This window comes from Brassica oleracea, chromosome C3 (assembly GCF_000695525.1).
Source record: "Brassica oleracea var. oleracea cultivar TO1000 chromosome C3, BOL, whole genome shotgun sequence".
NCBI classification, from domain to species: Eukaryota; Viridiplantae; Streptophyta; class Magnoliopsida; order Brassicales; family Brassicaceae; genus Brassica; species Brassica oleracea.
The window spans coordinates 1709556-1724397 of record NC_027750.1 but is presented as its reverse complement, the minus strand read 5'-3'; the positions used below and the strand labels follow the sequence as shown (position 1 = coordinate 1724397).

At 33.5% G+C, this 14842-nt stretch overlaps 5 protein-coding genes across 7 annotated transcripts in view; 3 read left to right on the top strand and 2 right to left on the bottom strand.

Annotated features, from left to right (window-relative positions):
* The window catches only part of LOC106332245 (plant intracellular Ras-group-related LRR protein 7-like), a 2499-nt gene extending 756 nt beyond the window's left edge, over positions 1-1743 (top strand). Inside the window, exons 2-10 of the mRNA XM_013770722.1 lie at positions 42-111; positions 186-232; positions 432-540; positions 631-716; positions 804-894; positions 1013-1098; positions 1186-1272; positions 1344-1490; positions 1584-1743. Of these exons, the coding sequence (XP_013626176.1) occupies positions 42-111; positions 186-232; positions 432-540; positions 631-716; positions 804-894; positions 1013-1098; positions 1186-1272; positions 1344-1454 (687 nt within the window). The 3' untranslated portion in view covers positions 1455-1490; positions 1584-1743. The remainder of the gene's footprint in view (positions 1-41; positions 112-185; positions 233-431; positions 541-630; positions 717-803; positions 895-1012; positions 1099-1185; positions 1273-1343; positions 1491-1583) is intronic.
* A 790-nt stretch (positions 1744-2533) lies between these two features.
* Positions 2534-5153, top strand: LOC106329292 (GRIP and coiled-coil domain-containing protein 2-like). 3 transcript variants are annotated; one of them, XR_001267775.1, is made up of 9 exons: positions 2534-2656; positions 2927-3116; positions 3196-3255; positions 3349-3451; positions 3533-4130; positions 4208-4328; positions 4425-4592; positions 4671-4922; positions 4999-5153. XR_001267775.1 is itself a non-coding variant. In XM_013767928.1 (8 exons), the coding sequence occupies exons 2-8, from the start codon at positions 2985-2987 to the stop codon at positions 4728-4730; spliced, it is 1242 nt and encodes a 413-aa protein (XP_013623382.1). In that variant the 5' UTR covers positions 2534-2656; positions 2966-2984; the 3' UTR covers positions 4731-5153. The 3 variants fall into 3 exon arrangements, 2 of the variants coding, with proteins under 2 accessions (XP_013623382.1, XP_013623381.1); XM_013767928.1 differs by having other exon boundaries at positions 2966-3116; positions 4671-5153; XM_013767927.1 differs by having other exon boundaries at positions 4671-5153.
* A 51-nt stretch (positions 5154-5204) lies between these two features.
* On the top strand, positions 5205-6590 carry LOC106329631 (SNAP25 homologous protein SNAP29). Its single transcript, XM_013768316.1, is given in 8 exon segments — positions 5205-5339; positions 5538-5678; positions 5680-5826; positions 5828-5850; positions 5852-6003; positions 6081-6214; positions 6290-6387; positions 6491-6590. Coding segments are annotated over 8 exon segments (930 nt in total).
* A 97-nt stretch (positions 6591-6687) lies between these two features.
* LOC106333461 (uncharacterized acetyltransferase At3g50280-like) lies at positions 6688-8349 on the bottom strand. Its single transcript, XM_013771903.1, has 2 exons — positions 7776-8349; positions 6688-7708 (listed from the first exon to the last, which is right to left on the bottom strand). The coding sequence occupies exons 1-2, from the start codon at positions 8274-8276 to the stop codon at positions 6830-6832; spliced, it is 1380 nt and encodes a 459-aa protein (XP_013627357.1). The 5' UTR covers positions 8277-8349; the 3' UTR covers positions 6688-6829.
* A 2555-nt stretch (positions 8350-10904) lies between these two features.
* LOC106329169 (uncharacterized acetyltransferase At3g50280-like) lies at positions 10905-12502 on the bottom strand. The gene has a single exon (XM_013767781.1). It carries the CDS (start codon positions 12460-12462, stop codon positions 11062-11064), a length of 1401 nt encoding a protein of 466 aa, XP_013623235.1. The 5' UTR covers positions 12463-12502; the 3' UTR covers positions 10905-11061.
* Positions 12503-14842: the final 2340 nt, after the last annotated feature.

The following is a 14842-nucleotide window of genomic DNA, read 5'->3' as shown; positions in this document are numbered from 1 at the left end:
GGGGGGGGGGGGAGTTACTGAATTTGGTTTTTGTTGAGCAGACATTTCCTGATGTAGTGATTGACATGGAGAGAGCAGTGCGGACACTCGATCTAACACACAACAAGATCTGTATGTTTCTTCATCTCTTTTGATTGTCGTTAAGAGTTGTTAGTTGTTGTTGAAGGACTTTGTTGTTTATGCAGCTGATGTTCCTGGAGATATCAGTAAGTTAATCAATATGCAGCGTCTGGTGAGACATCTTTTGCCTCTCTCTTGTATATTATCTACAGATTTTTATCATTTCTCAAGTGATTTTTGTTTTTTTTTGTATTAGCGGGTTAAATGCTTGTTGGTTTTTGCTTTGGATGTTAACTCTATCCCATCATTTTCTTGAACTAACTCTTTAAACTATTAATGATCCAAGTTATATCTTAAAAAAAATTCTGCAGTTAATAGCTGATAATCTAATTGAGCGCCTTCCTGGGAATCTTGGGAAACTTCAATCTCTCAAAGTTTTGATGCTTGATGGAAACCGCATCAGCTATCTGCCGGATGAATGTATGAAGAGTTCTCTTTATTTTCAAGTATCTTCTTTGTTATTTTCTTGTCTATTTGGATACGATTTATCTCTTTAATTTATTTATGCAGTGGGTCAGTTGATAAGGCTTGAGCAACTATCAATCGCAAGAAATATGCTCATATACTTGCCTGATACTATTGGTAGTCTTCGCAATGTACGTTTCAACTTCATCTACCACCCCAAAACCATAGCTCTAGTTAGCTGTCTCTAATAAATTGCCTTTCTTCTTATCAAAATGCAGTTAGTGCTGTTGAATGTCTCGAATAACAGATTGAAATCCCTTCCAGAATCATTAGGGAGCTGTGCCTCTTTAGAAGAAATACAAGCTAATGGTATGCTTTCTAGTTTTGATTTTTAGAACATTATGTTTTCCATTGAAAGTTTGAAATGTCCCCTTTTCGCTTCTGATGTGATCCAAAAGCCTAATCGTGAATCGGGATAGCCTTGCAGATAACGTTGTTGAAGAGCTCCCTGCATCACTCTGCAATCTGATGCAGTTAAAGTCGCTTTGCTTAGACGATAATCAAGTGAAACAGGTAGAGCAATTGAGCTGTGATTTGTTTCTTATGTTTACTCTTATTATTCCTGTTAAATCTCGTAACATTTATGGGGGGTTTTCTTAGATACCAGATGGATTGCTGAAAGATTGCAAGAGTCTGCAAAATCTATCCCTGCATAACAATCCAATTTCCATGGATGATTTTCAGCTGGTAAGTCGATATAATAAGAGCACTCTCTTTGAAATGGGGTTTTGTTGGTAACATGACTATGGTGTATATAGATGGAAGGATACCAAGAGTTTGAAGAGAGGAGGAAGAAGAAATTTGATAAGCAAATAGATTCGAATGTGATGATCAGCTCTAAAGGACTCGATGTAGGCGTTGATAAATGAACACTCTATACAGTTTTTTCAACATCTCCTTACTTCGTAAGTTGATTCAGAATTATAGATAGATCATTTGGTATTGGTAATCTCTATTGTGTTCTTCACTGATCATAATTTTTTTTTTCTCTTTTGCAGGATCAACGTTTCTGTCATGTAAAGAAACATTGTTGTAATACTCTCTGTCTCTAGAATCTCTCTCACTGTGATTCTGCCAAAATTCTTATGAAAACATACACAATCACATATATATGTTTGAAGGCGTGTAATGGATCTGTGTAATGTGTCTTTGTGTTCATATATATATACACATATAACATGGCAAAGAGATTCTTGCTCTTTTATCAAGGAGACGGTGCTAAGCGTGTGACTTAAGTGTGTGTTCTCTTGTCTGTCTTGAACACACATTTTGGTTTTGCTTTGTGCTAATACCTTTTGTACTATGGGAAAGCTGAGCTTTATTATAAAGTTGAAAACTGAATTCATACCAACAACTTAGATTAGATTCAGGTCAATTTGATCCTTAATTTTTAAAACTTCAGAACTAAAAAAAAAAAAAAAAAGTAATATTCCTTCCGTTTCATAAAGTTGCATATTCTAGAAAAAAAAATTGTTTCAAAAAATTCTATAGTTTTTGAATTTTCAATGCATGTTTTATTAACTAATTATAAACTTCAAAAAACTTAATTGTATTTATTGGATTTTTATTTGATTAAAATTATGAAAAAAAATAATCACAAAAAATTATGCATATTTAATGTGTTTCATTAAGTGTAAAAATTAAAATATGTAACATTTTGAAAGGAAGAGAGTAGAGATTAATACCTTAATTATGTAAATGTAAAATCCATAAATGAATAATTTTTTGGAGTTGTTGAAACTGACCCAATCACTCTGTATTTTTTTTAAGTCTCAAAACAAAATCCGAAACGTTTGACCTTTCTCTTTTTGCTATTCTGACCGATCAAGGAAGCTAACAGGTAGGTGGGCAAGCTTGGACCCACCTGACCCGACCCGACCCGACCCGGATTCGACCCGTTTTATCGTTTTTTAAAACAAAGGGAAGCAGCGAGAAAGCTCATCATCATCAGCATCAATCATCTTTACATACGTTTTGAAGAAACCGAAAGAGAATTAATTGTTTTGGGGAAATCACCATCGAATTCAAATATCTCCGATCAAATTCGTCGTCGGCGCTATTATCTGTGAAGGTAAAACCTTTCCTGCTCGCTTGTATCTGTATGCTCATCCAGCTTATCATCCTCATATTCGCTCTCACCGATTGGATTCTGTTAAAAAAAAAAAAAAAAAAAAAGGAAATGGCTCTGCGATTTTAGTGTTCTATATACTCTTCCTTGTTGAAATTGGAATATTTCATCTAATACTTCATTATTATTAGCGGTATAATTATCACTGTGATGTCGACGTAATTTAGCTGTTTTTGTTATAGTCTAATCTGATTTTAACATTTTTTGGATTAGAACACAAAAAACAATGACGAAAGTGTCTCCCTTTGGCAGTTGTAATTACTGTCGTTAAATGTCGAGTAGCTCGGGAAGTTTCTCCGGAAGGAGTAGTAGCAGCTCGGCGTGTAGTAGTTCCAGAGGTGATAGTGAAATCTCCTTTGACGCTGCTGATGAGCTTCTCCAGTTTGGTTCCAGACGCATGGAGGTTAGTTATACCTTCTTCTTCTTACTCTTTGATCAATAAAGTTTTGAGCTTTCTTTCTTTTGTTTTTTATTTATGGCAGCTAAGGAAAGAAAAGGACTTGCTGAGAAAATCGAAACCTCATAGTATTGAACTAGTCAGAGTAAGCTCTTCTTCTTCTTCTTGTTTAATTTAATGTTATGCACATTTGAGGGGAAGTGTTTTCAGACATATATACATCTTCTCTTTGCCACAGAGATTGGAACTCCACTCAAAGTCATTATCTGAATCCCGCCTAGAAGACACGGCTAGGATTCAGACCATGGAGATAGAGTTGCTGAATTGCTATAAAGAGATTGGTATGTCCCTAACTGAGCCTAGCAATATAGTCTCTTTCTGAACTTAATAACTCTCAGCGTGTGTTATACTTTGTCTTGTAGGTTACTTGCGAGATCAACTGATTTTTAAAAGCAAGGAAGTGAGTTACCTCAACGAACATGTGCGCAATCTTGAATCCAAATTGGCTGAATCAGGGGACTTTGAAGAAGTTAAATTCTTGAGAGAGGAGCTGTGTATGTCTAAATCCGAGCATTTGTTGTTGTTGCAAGAACTCGAGAGCAAAGAGACAGAGCTACAGTGTTCGTCTCTTTCTGTGGAGAAACTGGAGGAGACCATCTCGTCCTTAACGTTGGAGTCCTTGTGTGAGATAGAAAGCATGAAGCTTGATATATCAGCTTTGGAGCAAGCACTCGTTGATGCGATGAGAATCCAAGAGGAAAGCATCCAAGAGAAAGATCAGTTGAAAGGAGTAATAGAAGAGGTTCAGTTTCAGTCTCGAGAGGCGCAAGAGAAGGCGAATTCCTTTGAGAAGCAAAACGAAGAGCTGAGGAAGAGAATCGCCGCTTCTGAAAAGAGTATCAAAGAGCTTTTTGTAAGAACCAAAGATCTGTTAGAAAGTGAAGACGAACAACAACCTCTAAATGCAGAGTGCTTCTTCGCTGAGTTGAGCCATGTGTTTCCAGTGTCCAGTGAAGTTCGGTGAGTTCCAGCTTATTACGGCTAACTTTTGTGTCCTCCCTGTTACTAACAATGTTGGTTGGTTTTGTGTCTTACAGAGAATGTTTCGATGCAATCATCAAGAAACTAGAACTTTCCCGGAATACAACTTTGATTGATAAAATGGAGGGTATGGGGAAACAGATACAGCTGCAGGAAGATCTTGTGAAGCGGCTCAAGGTACGTTTGAAAAACTTAGGGTTTCTATTTTGCTATCTTTTGTCAAAAGGGTTAATCTAACTAGTTTCGGATGTGATATTTTGTGTGTATGTGCAGGAGGAACTGAAACAGGAGAAACTGAAGGCGAAGGAAGAAGCGGAAGACCTTACGCAAGAAATGGCTGAACTAAGGTATAAGATGACATGTTTGGTCGATGAAGAACGCAAACGCCGTGTGTGCGTAGAGCAAGCGTCGTTACAGAGAATCGCAGAACTGGAAGCACAGGTATTTACTTATTTTATGAATATGCTTCCATGAAGGAATCTAACTGTTTTTTTTTTTTTTAATGCTCTATTGTTAAAGATGAAGAGAGAGACGAACAAGCGCTCTTCCACAGATATGCTACCTCTTTCCGTGTTATGAAAACACCATGAGCTTTGATGCATAGCTTTACCTTTACACAATTAACCCATGTTCACATCTCTGAGTCTCATCCATGGATTTTCCGCTGAAATATGCTTGGAAGGTGATGGTTCTTTCTTAATTACAAATGGAATCGCAGGATGGGCAGGATCAGAGAGACTTGAAGTGGCTGGAGTGAGATGAACAACCGATGTGAGAGTCAAACCTTTGATTAAATATCTCAGGAAGAATATAGCATTAGAGATTGATTTACTCTCTTTTCTTTTAGCTTTTAGAAGAGTACATAATGTGCTTGGAACGTAGCAATGAAATGGGAGGAATCTACTGTTTGGCTCATGTTGCGAGTGTGTATGTATATATTCTTTCTTTGTTTTGACAGAGAAAACAAGTTCTTATGAAACTCTTATTGGTTCATCTTTGCGAGTGTGTATGCATATTCTTTCATCTTGTAGCAATTGTTGTGTAATCAGCAAAATGGAAAATCCAAGCAAAGAAGAAACTAGTAGTTGCCTAATGTGTTTAGTTGAAAATTGGCTGAATCTCATCACATCACACTTCACTTTCAGAGTCCATGCTTTGCTTGGATACTCTCTCATGCACAACGTCTTTGTACTAAAGTTCTGTAAATTATAAACCTATCTATTAGAAGATTACAAAACCAATTACTCTTGTTGAATTCTGTATAATTAATTTAGTTTTGTTTGTTTTATTTTAAACTAAAATTTGAATTTTAATATTTGACGTTTCTTTATTATATGCTTAAAAGTTTCTCGGCGGTTAGTTAGACTCGAATAATAATAATAACAGAAATCGGATGATGAATTTGATGACGACAATACACACACCTTGAAGCCATCCAATAGGATTACCCCTGAGCCTTCTCTAGCTGCTAAGAGTTTCAGCTTGAACCCTTTTGATGATGATGATTGTGATGAGAAAAGATTCACTTTCATCGTTGAAACCTTCTTTGAATATGGATGCAAAGAGCCGGTACAGAAGTGAGTTCCGTGATTGTGGAGGTGCTGAGAACCAGAGTGTTCAGGAACTTGAGAGCTATGCTGTGTACAAGTGTCAGGAAACAACCAAAACCGTACAAGGGGTGTCTGAAAGTAGCACAAGATAAACCCAAATAAACTTCTATGGGATGATTCTGATTGTATGTTTCGTGTTTGGTTTCAGGGTGAGAAACTTCTTGGAAGCCTCGGTGGCATTTTTTCAAGGACTTGGAAGCCAAAGAAGTCTCGTTCCATAACCGGTCCTGTCATAACTAGAGGTGGTTTGCTCTTGTTATTTTTATGGAGTGAATCTCTTGCTTGTCCCTGTACCTAACTCTTCACATATTCTGAGTAGTTGAATCCCCAAAGAGAAGAGTTAATCACTTAGAGACCAGAGAAAAGCTGGGGTTGAACCATTTTCACAAGCCACAATCAAGAACCCCCCGTGAACCGCTCCCTGAATCCCCTGATGCCTATCAGAAACTAGAGGTTTGGATTTAACCAAGTTACAAAACTAGTTATCTTTTGCTTGTGAACATTTTAAGATTCCTGCTGTGTTAACAGGTGGAGAAAGCAAAGCAGGACGATGGACTTGCAGATTTGAGTGATCTACTCAGCGAACTGAAGAACATGGCTGTTGATATGGGAACTGAAATCGAAAGGTTTTTCTTTCATATCTATCTACTTCCTCTATATATATATATATACATTCTTCCTCGCTTCTTCCTAGATAAAACTGAGAATCATATAAAATGTAAATCTCAGGCAAAACAATGGACTTGATCACCTTCAAGACGATGTGGACGAGCTCAACTTCAGAGTGAAACAATCTAACCAACGAGCTCTCCGTTTACTCGGAAAGTAAAACTAGTTAGCTTCTCTATTCTCTTGATCGTTTTGTTGCTTAAACTCATGAAACAATAGATTCAATGTTGTAACCCTGATCTTAATAAAAATTGAAACATTTGATTCCGACAACTGCAGAATCCTGTGACATTAACAATCACACACAGTAGTTCATCATATATAACTAACAAAAAATAAAATCAAACCAACCAAAGAGGGTGTAACAGGAACAAAGAACCACACAACTAGGAGAAAACCTTAGTTCTGGGAAGAAGAGACAAGAGACATGAACTCTTGATCTGATTCCAAAGCTTCCATAAACTCTGGCAAAAGACAGACTTCAAAATCTATGCTCCCACCTCCTTCTCTCCCAGGGTAAGCTGATACCTTCCCGTCAAACTTACCGCCATAACCGCTTCTAACCGCAACCGCTTTCCCCATCCCAAACTGGCATCCGTACTTGTCAAACCTCGGCGAGCTTCCCATATGAACAACGTTCGGATCGTGTACTGCCGCTGGTGGAGACTTCAACCATCGATCAATTTGGGAAGCGATCTTCTCGCCAGTGTGCTCGGTTACAGCTCGATGGAGCTTTGAAGCAGCCCATCCTAACCCATTCTTCTCCAATAGATCACCATTTTTGGCAGTGGTACTTGTAGCAGAGACGTAAAACCCAACGTGATTCGTCGGCAATGGTGGATCCATTCTTGATCTACTGTCTGCAGCAAACCTGCAAGTAGTTTCTTGATCATTTGGTGCTTTTCTTGCTCTTGTAATGCTTCTCCATATAACTGCGGTTAGTGACTGCAACGAAGAGATTGTTGTTGTATTACAATCTTGATTGGCCTTTGATTTGAGTGATCTCACTGTCTCTGATGAGAAATGGAACATTCTCTCTTTCAAAACCGGAGATTCGGATTGATGACTAATGGAGGACTTATCAAGTGGACTGTAAGGAAGCCTGCAAAGAGGACCAGACACTTCTCGGAAGATTGGAGGATTCTTGAGACAAAACAAGTTGTTGTGATTAGTGAAGATGTCGGAGAAAGAGTTGAAGAAATGCCAGAAAGTACATCCATCTCCAATCGAATGATTCATAGACAATCCTATGAACACTCCATCTACAAGTTCTGTTACCTACACAAATCCCAAATAGAGTTTGACATACAAGAATGAATGTGAGATCTTGAACCTGAAAATGTACCTTGACTGATAAGAGACTCATGTTCTGACCATCTAGATTCACTGCTTTGTGATGATCAAATAAAAAATGAACAACCAAAGGAACGTATGTGGACTCAATAATATCTGACACACATAGATCCAACTTGGCATGGATAAATCCAGCTCCAGGACTGTTGTTACAATCCACAAACACCGAGTAAGATCTTCTTGGATTGTCGGTTTTCAAGGTCGAGAGTCGACCCGCGAAAGGGTAGAAGTGGACAAGTGTTGCTGCTAGAGAGTCTTTAAGCTTTTGAAGCAATGTCTCCATGAAGTCTTTTGGTTTGGTTGCATCATCATAATCAGACTGTTTGAGAAAGAGAAGACCCTTTTGGATGTATTGGAAGGAGAGAACCACATGATCGGTCGGTGATAAATGGTATGGCTCTTTTGATTTTAACGCGACGGTTTTGGGTTTGATGAAGCATTCTGAGACAATCTTTACTTCAGATGATGAAGAAGAAGAAGAAGATGAAACCATTTTTGCTTCTTTCAAAGTTTCTTTACTTTTGATTTTCTTGTTTATTAACTCATCTTATGTAACATATAATATAGGGTAGCGCATCAACGATATAATTGTTAGTTGTAGCCTTGTAGGAGATCTTATTTGATCAAAAATTAATATAGTATATGCTGGTTGTAGGAACATGACAAAAGAGTTGTTTCATGGATTTTAATAACTCGGCCATGTGGAAGACGATAGTCATAATGTAAGTGAAAACAATGACTATTTTAAAATGTTAGGTTCCATTTTTATTTTTCTTTTAAATGCTTAGAAATGAAGTACAGTATACCTTAAAAGTTAAAATTATGTCTCATATCCGTTTAGTTTTTGTCGTACATATTATAGTGGATTTAACATTATCATTGCCAACCTTTTTTGTTGTTGTATTAATCATTAATTAAGCAAGCATGATATCAAGATACCATTTTAAAATGGAACTAGGATAATGCGCAGGGCGAATTTATATAAAAATTATTTAAGAAATATCGTATGGAAAAATAAAATTTATATTCTTGATCGAATAAATATTTTTAGCCCTTAAATAATTTTTTTTAAATTTTTTTTTCCTTACATAATTTGTTTACTGATTAACTGATCTCATTTTTAAAAATATTTTAAGTCAAAAAATTACTTATCGCATAAGAACCTAACTTTAGGCTGAAGAATCTCATGCATACTATTTGGTTACAATGAAACAATGTCAGCTCGGTTTTATATCATGATTTAGCAATTTAAAAGTTAATTATGGTTACGAGAAGTTTACGTACACGTGCCAATCCTAAATATCTTCAATATTTTTCTTATTTTTGTGTCATTTTTTTCATTTTGGTTATTACTCGTTATAAATATTGATTTTTGAGTTTATTCTCATTTCGTTATTTTGTTTTGGCTTGAGATTTAGAAAATGTTTAAGATTTAAAATTATTAAAGAGATACATACTTAGGTTAAGATCTGCGCCTTGAGCAGAATAAATATTTTATATTTATTACTTATTTTATGTTTTTCTGCATATTATGAAATAATAAAATAATAATTATATATTAAATAACTAAGAAATCAGTTACTATTATGTAATAAATTGGCGTGCGCATATAAATCAAACGATCGTTCTTAATTAAATGAGGTTTCTACTCATATGATTTTATGATTATTTGCATATTTGTGTAACAAAATTTTACACCAACGATTTTTTTTTTTAATGTGGAATGTTTAGAGGTTTCAATAATTTATAATTATTTTAAAAAATAATGAAGATTTCAAAATTAAAATATTAACTTTTCAATATATGTTCAACGTAGATATCAAAATATAAGTATGTATTTTCATATGATGTATATAGTTTAATTTAAACGATATGAAATATATATATATATATATATATATATATTAACATAAACACCTATTAAAATAAAATTATGTATTCATATGATTTTATAATCATTGTATCTTATTATAGAAAAAAATTTAAACCTTGATCACAAAAGTTTATGTGAGACTTTTAACAGTTTTAGTAATTTATACTCGTTTTGAAAAATTCAAAATACAACATATACAAAAAATATAAATTTTTATTAAATGATTAATGTAATTTATTGTAATAATAAATAATTAAACAAAAATGATAGAAAGTATACAAATTGTTAGCAAATCTTTATTATTTAAAATCATTAATTGTCATATATATCTTAATCACATTAGGTAATTTCGTAGGTTTTATTTAAGGAAAAAAATAAATTTGATAAATGAATGGTCCATAATGGACAAACTATATAATATAACATTCTCTAGCAATTTAATTTTGGACTAACAAAATTTTCAATTGATTCTCAAACCGCCACGTAAGCAAAATTAGCATTCTAATTAGGTAACAATTCAACATGATATTTTTTTTAATTAATATAAACTATATGTTATAACTTTTTAAATGTTTCGGGGATACCTTGAGTGTATATAATATAATCAATTTGGTAATCAAATTCAGTTCACTCGGCTCACATGGGTCACCCTATGACATAGTTAGAGCCGGCCCATAACATACGGTTCGACCGGTTCAATTCCACTAAACCGGTGATCGGAAATTCACTTTCTTTTTGGTTTGCTTGTCACTCACGCGAAAGCCCCAAGCTTAGTTAGACTCTCTCATACATACGGCAAAACACTCAGTCGCTGCATTCAGCAAAAGGACCCAATCTCAGCGAAGGCTATTCACTGCGATGTCTTCAAGCGAGGAGGCTTCTGCTTGGACCTTTTGGCTGCAAGTATTTCTATTTGACCGACGCCTACGTGAAAGCAGGTTTCACGACAGATGCGTACAAGCTGTTCGACGTAATGCCTGAGAGAAACAGTGTCTCTTATGTTACAGTCTCAGTGTCAAGGGAATGTATGTTTCATATCTTATCAACTCTCTCTCTCTATATATAGAGTACCCCTCGCTTCTTCCTCGTTAAAACTGGTTTATATAAAATGGAAAACCGCAGGCAAAACAATGGACTTGATCATCTTCAAGACGATGTCTGAAGAAGCCTCTTCACAACAAAACTAGTTAGCTTCTCTACTCTCTTGATGAATTTTGTTGCTTAAAGTCATGAATCTCATCAGAGCTATAGATTTCAACTCTGATCTTAATAAAACTGAAACATTTGTCTCCAAACAACTGCAGAATCCTCAGACATTAATAAATCAAAATCAGACAACAACAACTTTATCAAAACCCAGCCAAAGAGGGTGTAACAGAACAAAGAAACCTAAATATGAATAGGATCAAGAAGAAGAGACAAGAGACATGAACTCCTGGTCTGATTCCAAAGCTTCCATAAACTCTGGCAAAAGACACACTTCCAAATCTATGCTTCCTCCTCCTTCTCTCCCAGGGTAAGCTGAGACCTTACCGTCATGCTTGCTGTTATAACCGCTTCTAACCGCAACAGCTTTCCCCATCCCAAACTGGCTTCCGTACTTGTCAAACCTCGGCGAGCTTCCCATGTGGACAAGGTTCGGTTCAGAGAATTGATCTGGTTGCAAAACAAAAGGAGACTTCAACCAATGATCAATTTCGGAAGCTATCTTCTCGCTACTTTGTTCGGTTACAGCTTGATGCAGCTTTGAAGCAGCCCATCCCAACACATTCTCCAACAGGTCGCCTGTTTTGGCAGTGGTGCTTGCAAGAGAGGTGTAAACCCCAAAGTGATTTGCTGGCAATGGTGGATCCATCCTTATTCTAGTTCCTACAGCAAACCTGCAAGTAGTTTCTTGATCGTTTGATAAGCTCCTTGCTCTTGTAATGCTTCTCCATATAAATGCGGTTAATGACTGCAAAGAAGAGATCATCGTTGCTCCACAATCTAGATTAGCCTTTGATTTGAGTGATCTCAGCGTTTCTGATGAGAAATGGAACATTCTCTCTTTCAAATCCGGAGATTCGGATTGACCAATGGACTCATCAAGTGGACTGTAAGGAAGCCTGCAAAGAGGACCAGACACTTGACGAAAGATCTGAGGATTCTTGAGACAAAAGTTATTGTCATCTTGTTGTGAGTTGAAGATCTCAGACCAAGAGTTGAAGAAGTTCCAGAATGTACTTCCATCTCCAACTGAATGATTCATAGACAATCCTATGAACACTCCATCTACCAGCTCTGTTATCTTGACTGATAAGAGACTTAAGGTTTGACCATCGACATCAACTGCTTTGTGATGGTCAAAGAAAGATTGAACTACCAAAGGAACGTACTTGGACCCAACAATGTCTGCTACCGTTAGTTCTGATTTGGCATGGATAAATCCAGCTCCAGGGCTGTCGTTACAATCCACAAACACCGAGTGAGATCTTGGATTTTCTGTTTTCAAGGTGGAGAGACGACCTGCCAGCGGGTAGAAGTGGACGAGTGCTGTTGCTAGAGAGTCTTTAAGATTTTGCAGCAGAGTCTCCATGAAGTCTTTTGGTTTGGTTGCATCGTCAGACTGTTGAGATGGTTTGAGAAAGAGAAGACCCTTTTGGATGTATTGGAAGGAGAGCATCAGATGGTCTAATGGTGATAAATGGTATGGCTCATTTGATTTTTCAGCTATGGTTTGGGGTTTGATGAAGCATTCTGAGTATATCTTTACTTCATATGAAGAAGAAGGAGAAGATGAAGATGAAACCATTTTTGCTTCTTTCATGCTTCTTTTTTTCTTCTTAATATATATAGATAACAAGTAGCATATCAAAACATCTCCGATATAAATTTCTATATATTTTCTCTAAAAATAAATATTTTAATATAAAGGTGGATTTGCTCAAATGTATGTCTACATAATAGAATTTTTCTATTTTTAAAGAAAATATAAAAAAAAAATATTTTTTTACTATATTTAGAGATACAAATAAGAGTTCTCTATATTTTTACTTATAAATAGAGATTTTTATTATAAAACATACATTAAAGCAAATCTACCTATATAATATAACTTTTTTATTTTAAAGAAAAATGTATAAAGATAAAAATATAGTTGGGTTGGAGATGGTTTCAATGACTGTATAGTTATATGCTTTGTTCTGACCAGAAAACTTATAGATGTGAGACAAATCCTAACAAGATTATCTTCAAAACCAATACTAGTATTACGTAAGCCAAGTCGTCACATGGGAGCTCAGATACACGTCGAAAGTGCTACTTGGCCATGTTGTGACAAAGATGCCATTCTTTTTGTCAGAACCTACCTGTATATATTTTGTTGGCAATTAGCTTTCAATGTCTTTTTTTGTCGTCTAAATATTCTATTAAAATATAAGTAAAATATATATCTTACACAAATAAATTTGTAAGAATCACGTTTTTTTTGGGGAATCGAAAGCTAAAAAAGTAACTTTTTCTAAAACTAATAATCATAAAAAAAACTAAACTATAATTAACTCGTAAAAACCAAAAAAAAAACGTCATCTATATGATTATTTGAAAAGTGAATTTGCTTATTTATTATGTTCTCCATAATTTTAAGCTAAATCATAGTTTTAACAAATAATTTTAATTAGATTGATTAAAGTTTTGATATATTAAATGCATAATTATACAATTCGTTATTTATTCATTATTTACAAATTAATATTATAAAATTTATCTCAAAAAATAAATTGAAAACGTGTTTAAAAATAGAAAAAATAATTCCATTTATATATTTTGTGTTTATTCACGTCTTTCTTTCTTATTTGTTATAATTACTAGTATATATACATATATAATAATTAGATTTATCATTATACCAAAACATTAAAAATAGTTTTAGAAAAGAAAACTGATTTTTTTTTGTAAACATAATATATCATGAAATATTTTTAAAAAATATTAAATTTTATTTTAGTATTAAAATACTTAAGCGGCGTATATAAGCAATAACAATAAATTTAATTTATATTTTTTGCTAACGTAATTTGTACTGTGGTAGTTTTTATTCTTATTATTCAGAATAACATGTATTTGTTATTTAAGTTGAAAAAAATAATATTTATTTGTTTTTATTTTTCTAAATATTTTTATTGGGTATATAACTATCTTTTTAAAAATATTTTAAAAATATTTTCCGCCAAAAGAGAATATTTTCAAAATATTAATTTTTATCTACAACAAGTAGCTTATATTTATAAAAAATTAAAATTAACTATATTTTACTTTAATATTTTTTCAAGAGTTTCACATAATTATAACTTTGTTTATATTAAAATTTATTTAAAAGACTATTATGTAAAGAAAAATGTTATTTTATTTTTTGTATGAAAAGTGTATTTTTAAATGATTTGTTTTAGTTATAATTATCAAAGTTTGAAAGTTAAAAGATCATTTGAAAATAGCAAATTATGATTTTCTAATAAAAAATTAATATTTTATAGGAAAATATTATCTCTATTTTAATAAAAATATACAGATTGAATATTTAGGAAAATATTAACCGAGTATTTATTAATTTGCAAAAAACCCGTAATGAATTTATAATGAAACACGAATTTTATTTTAATAATATTAAATTTATATTTTATTAAATAATTAATTATTAACTAATATAATTAAGTTGTGAAAATATATTTTAAAATTAAGAGATTTCTTATATGTATTATGTTGCTATCTGAAAACACTATTTTTTATTATAAAGTTGAAAAATTAAGATATAAAACAATTTATAATTAAATATTAGTCAAACAATAATATTCATATAAAGATATTTTCTAACTATTTTTAATATATGAGTGTTTTAAAACCTTTTAACACAATAATAAATATATACTTTGATGAACGTTTTTTTTTTACATATATTAATAATTTGATGTTTGATTTAACTATTTGAAATCATAAATAATAGCTTAACTTGTGATTGGGTTTAAAACAAATTTTCTTTTAATTGCTTTTACTTAAAACCAGTTTAAGTTTAATCCGTGAAACACTATGGCTTCAGCTGGTGACCACTAGAAGAATGAAAAAAAATGAACAAAATGATAAATAAAATTTCATTCGAAAAATTGGAAAAATAAAATAAAATATGAATTTTGTTCAATTTTTTTCTTATCAAA

Coding starts and splice junctions, on each gene's coding strand:
- LOC106329292 (XM_013767928.1), top strand. CDS start 2,985: ATGTCGAGTAGCTCGGGAAGTTTCTCCGGAAGGAGTAGTAGCAGCTCG. Junction 4,131..4,207: donor CCAGTGTCCAGTGAAGTTCG/GTGAGTTCCAGC, acceptor TGTGTCTTACAG/AGAATGTTTCGATGCAATCA. Junction 4,329..4,424: donor ATCTTGTGAAGCGGCTCAAG/GTACGTTTGAAA, acceptor GTGTATGTGCAG/GAGGAACTGAAACAGGAGAA.
- LOC106333461 (XM_013771903.1), bottom strand. CDS start 8,276: ATGGTTTCATCTTCTTCTTCTTCTTCATCATCTGAAGTAAAGATTGTC. Junction 7,709..7,775: donor TGAGTCTCTTATCAGTCAAG/GTACATTTTCAG, acceptor GGATTTGTGTAG/GTAACAGAACTTGTAGATGG.
- LOC106329169 (XM_013767781.1), bottom strand. CDS start 12,462: ATGAAAGAAGCAAAAATGGTTTCATCTTCATCTTCTCCTTCTTCTTCA.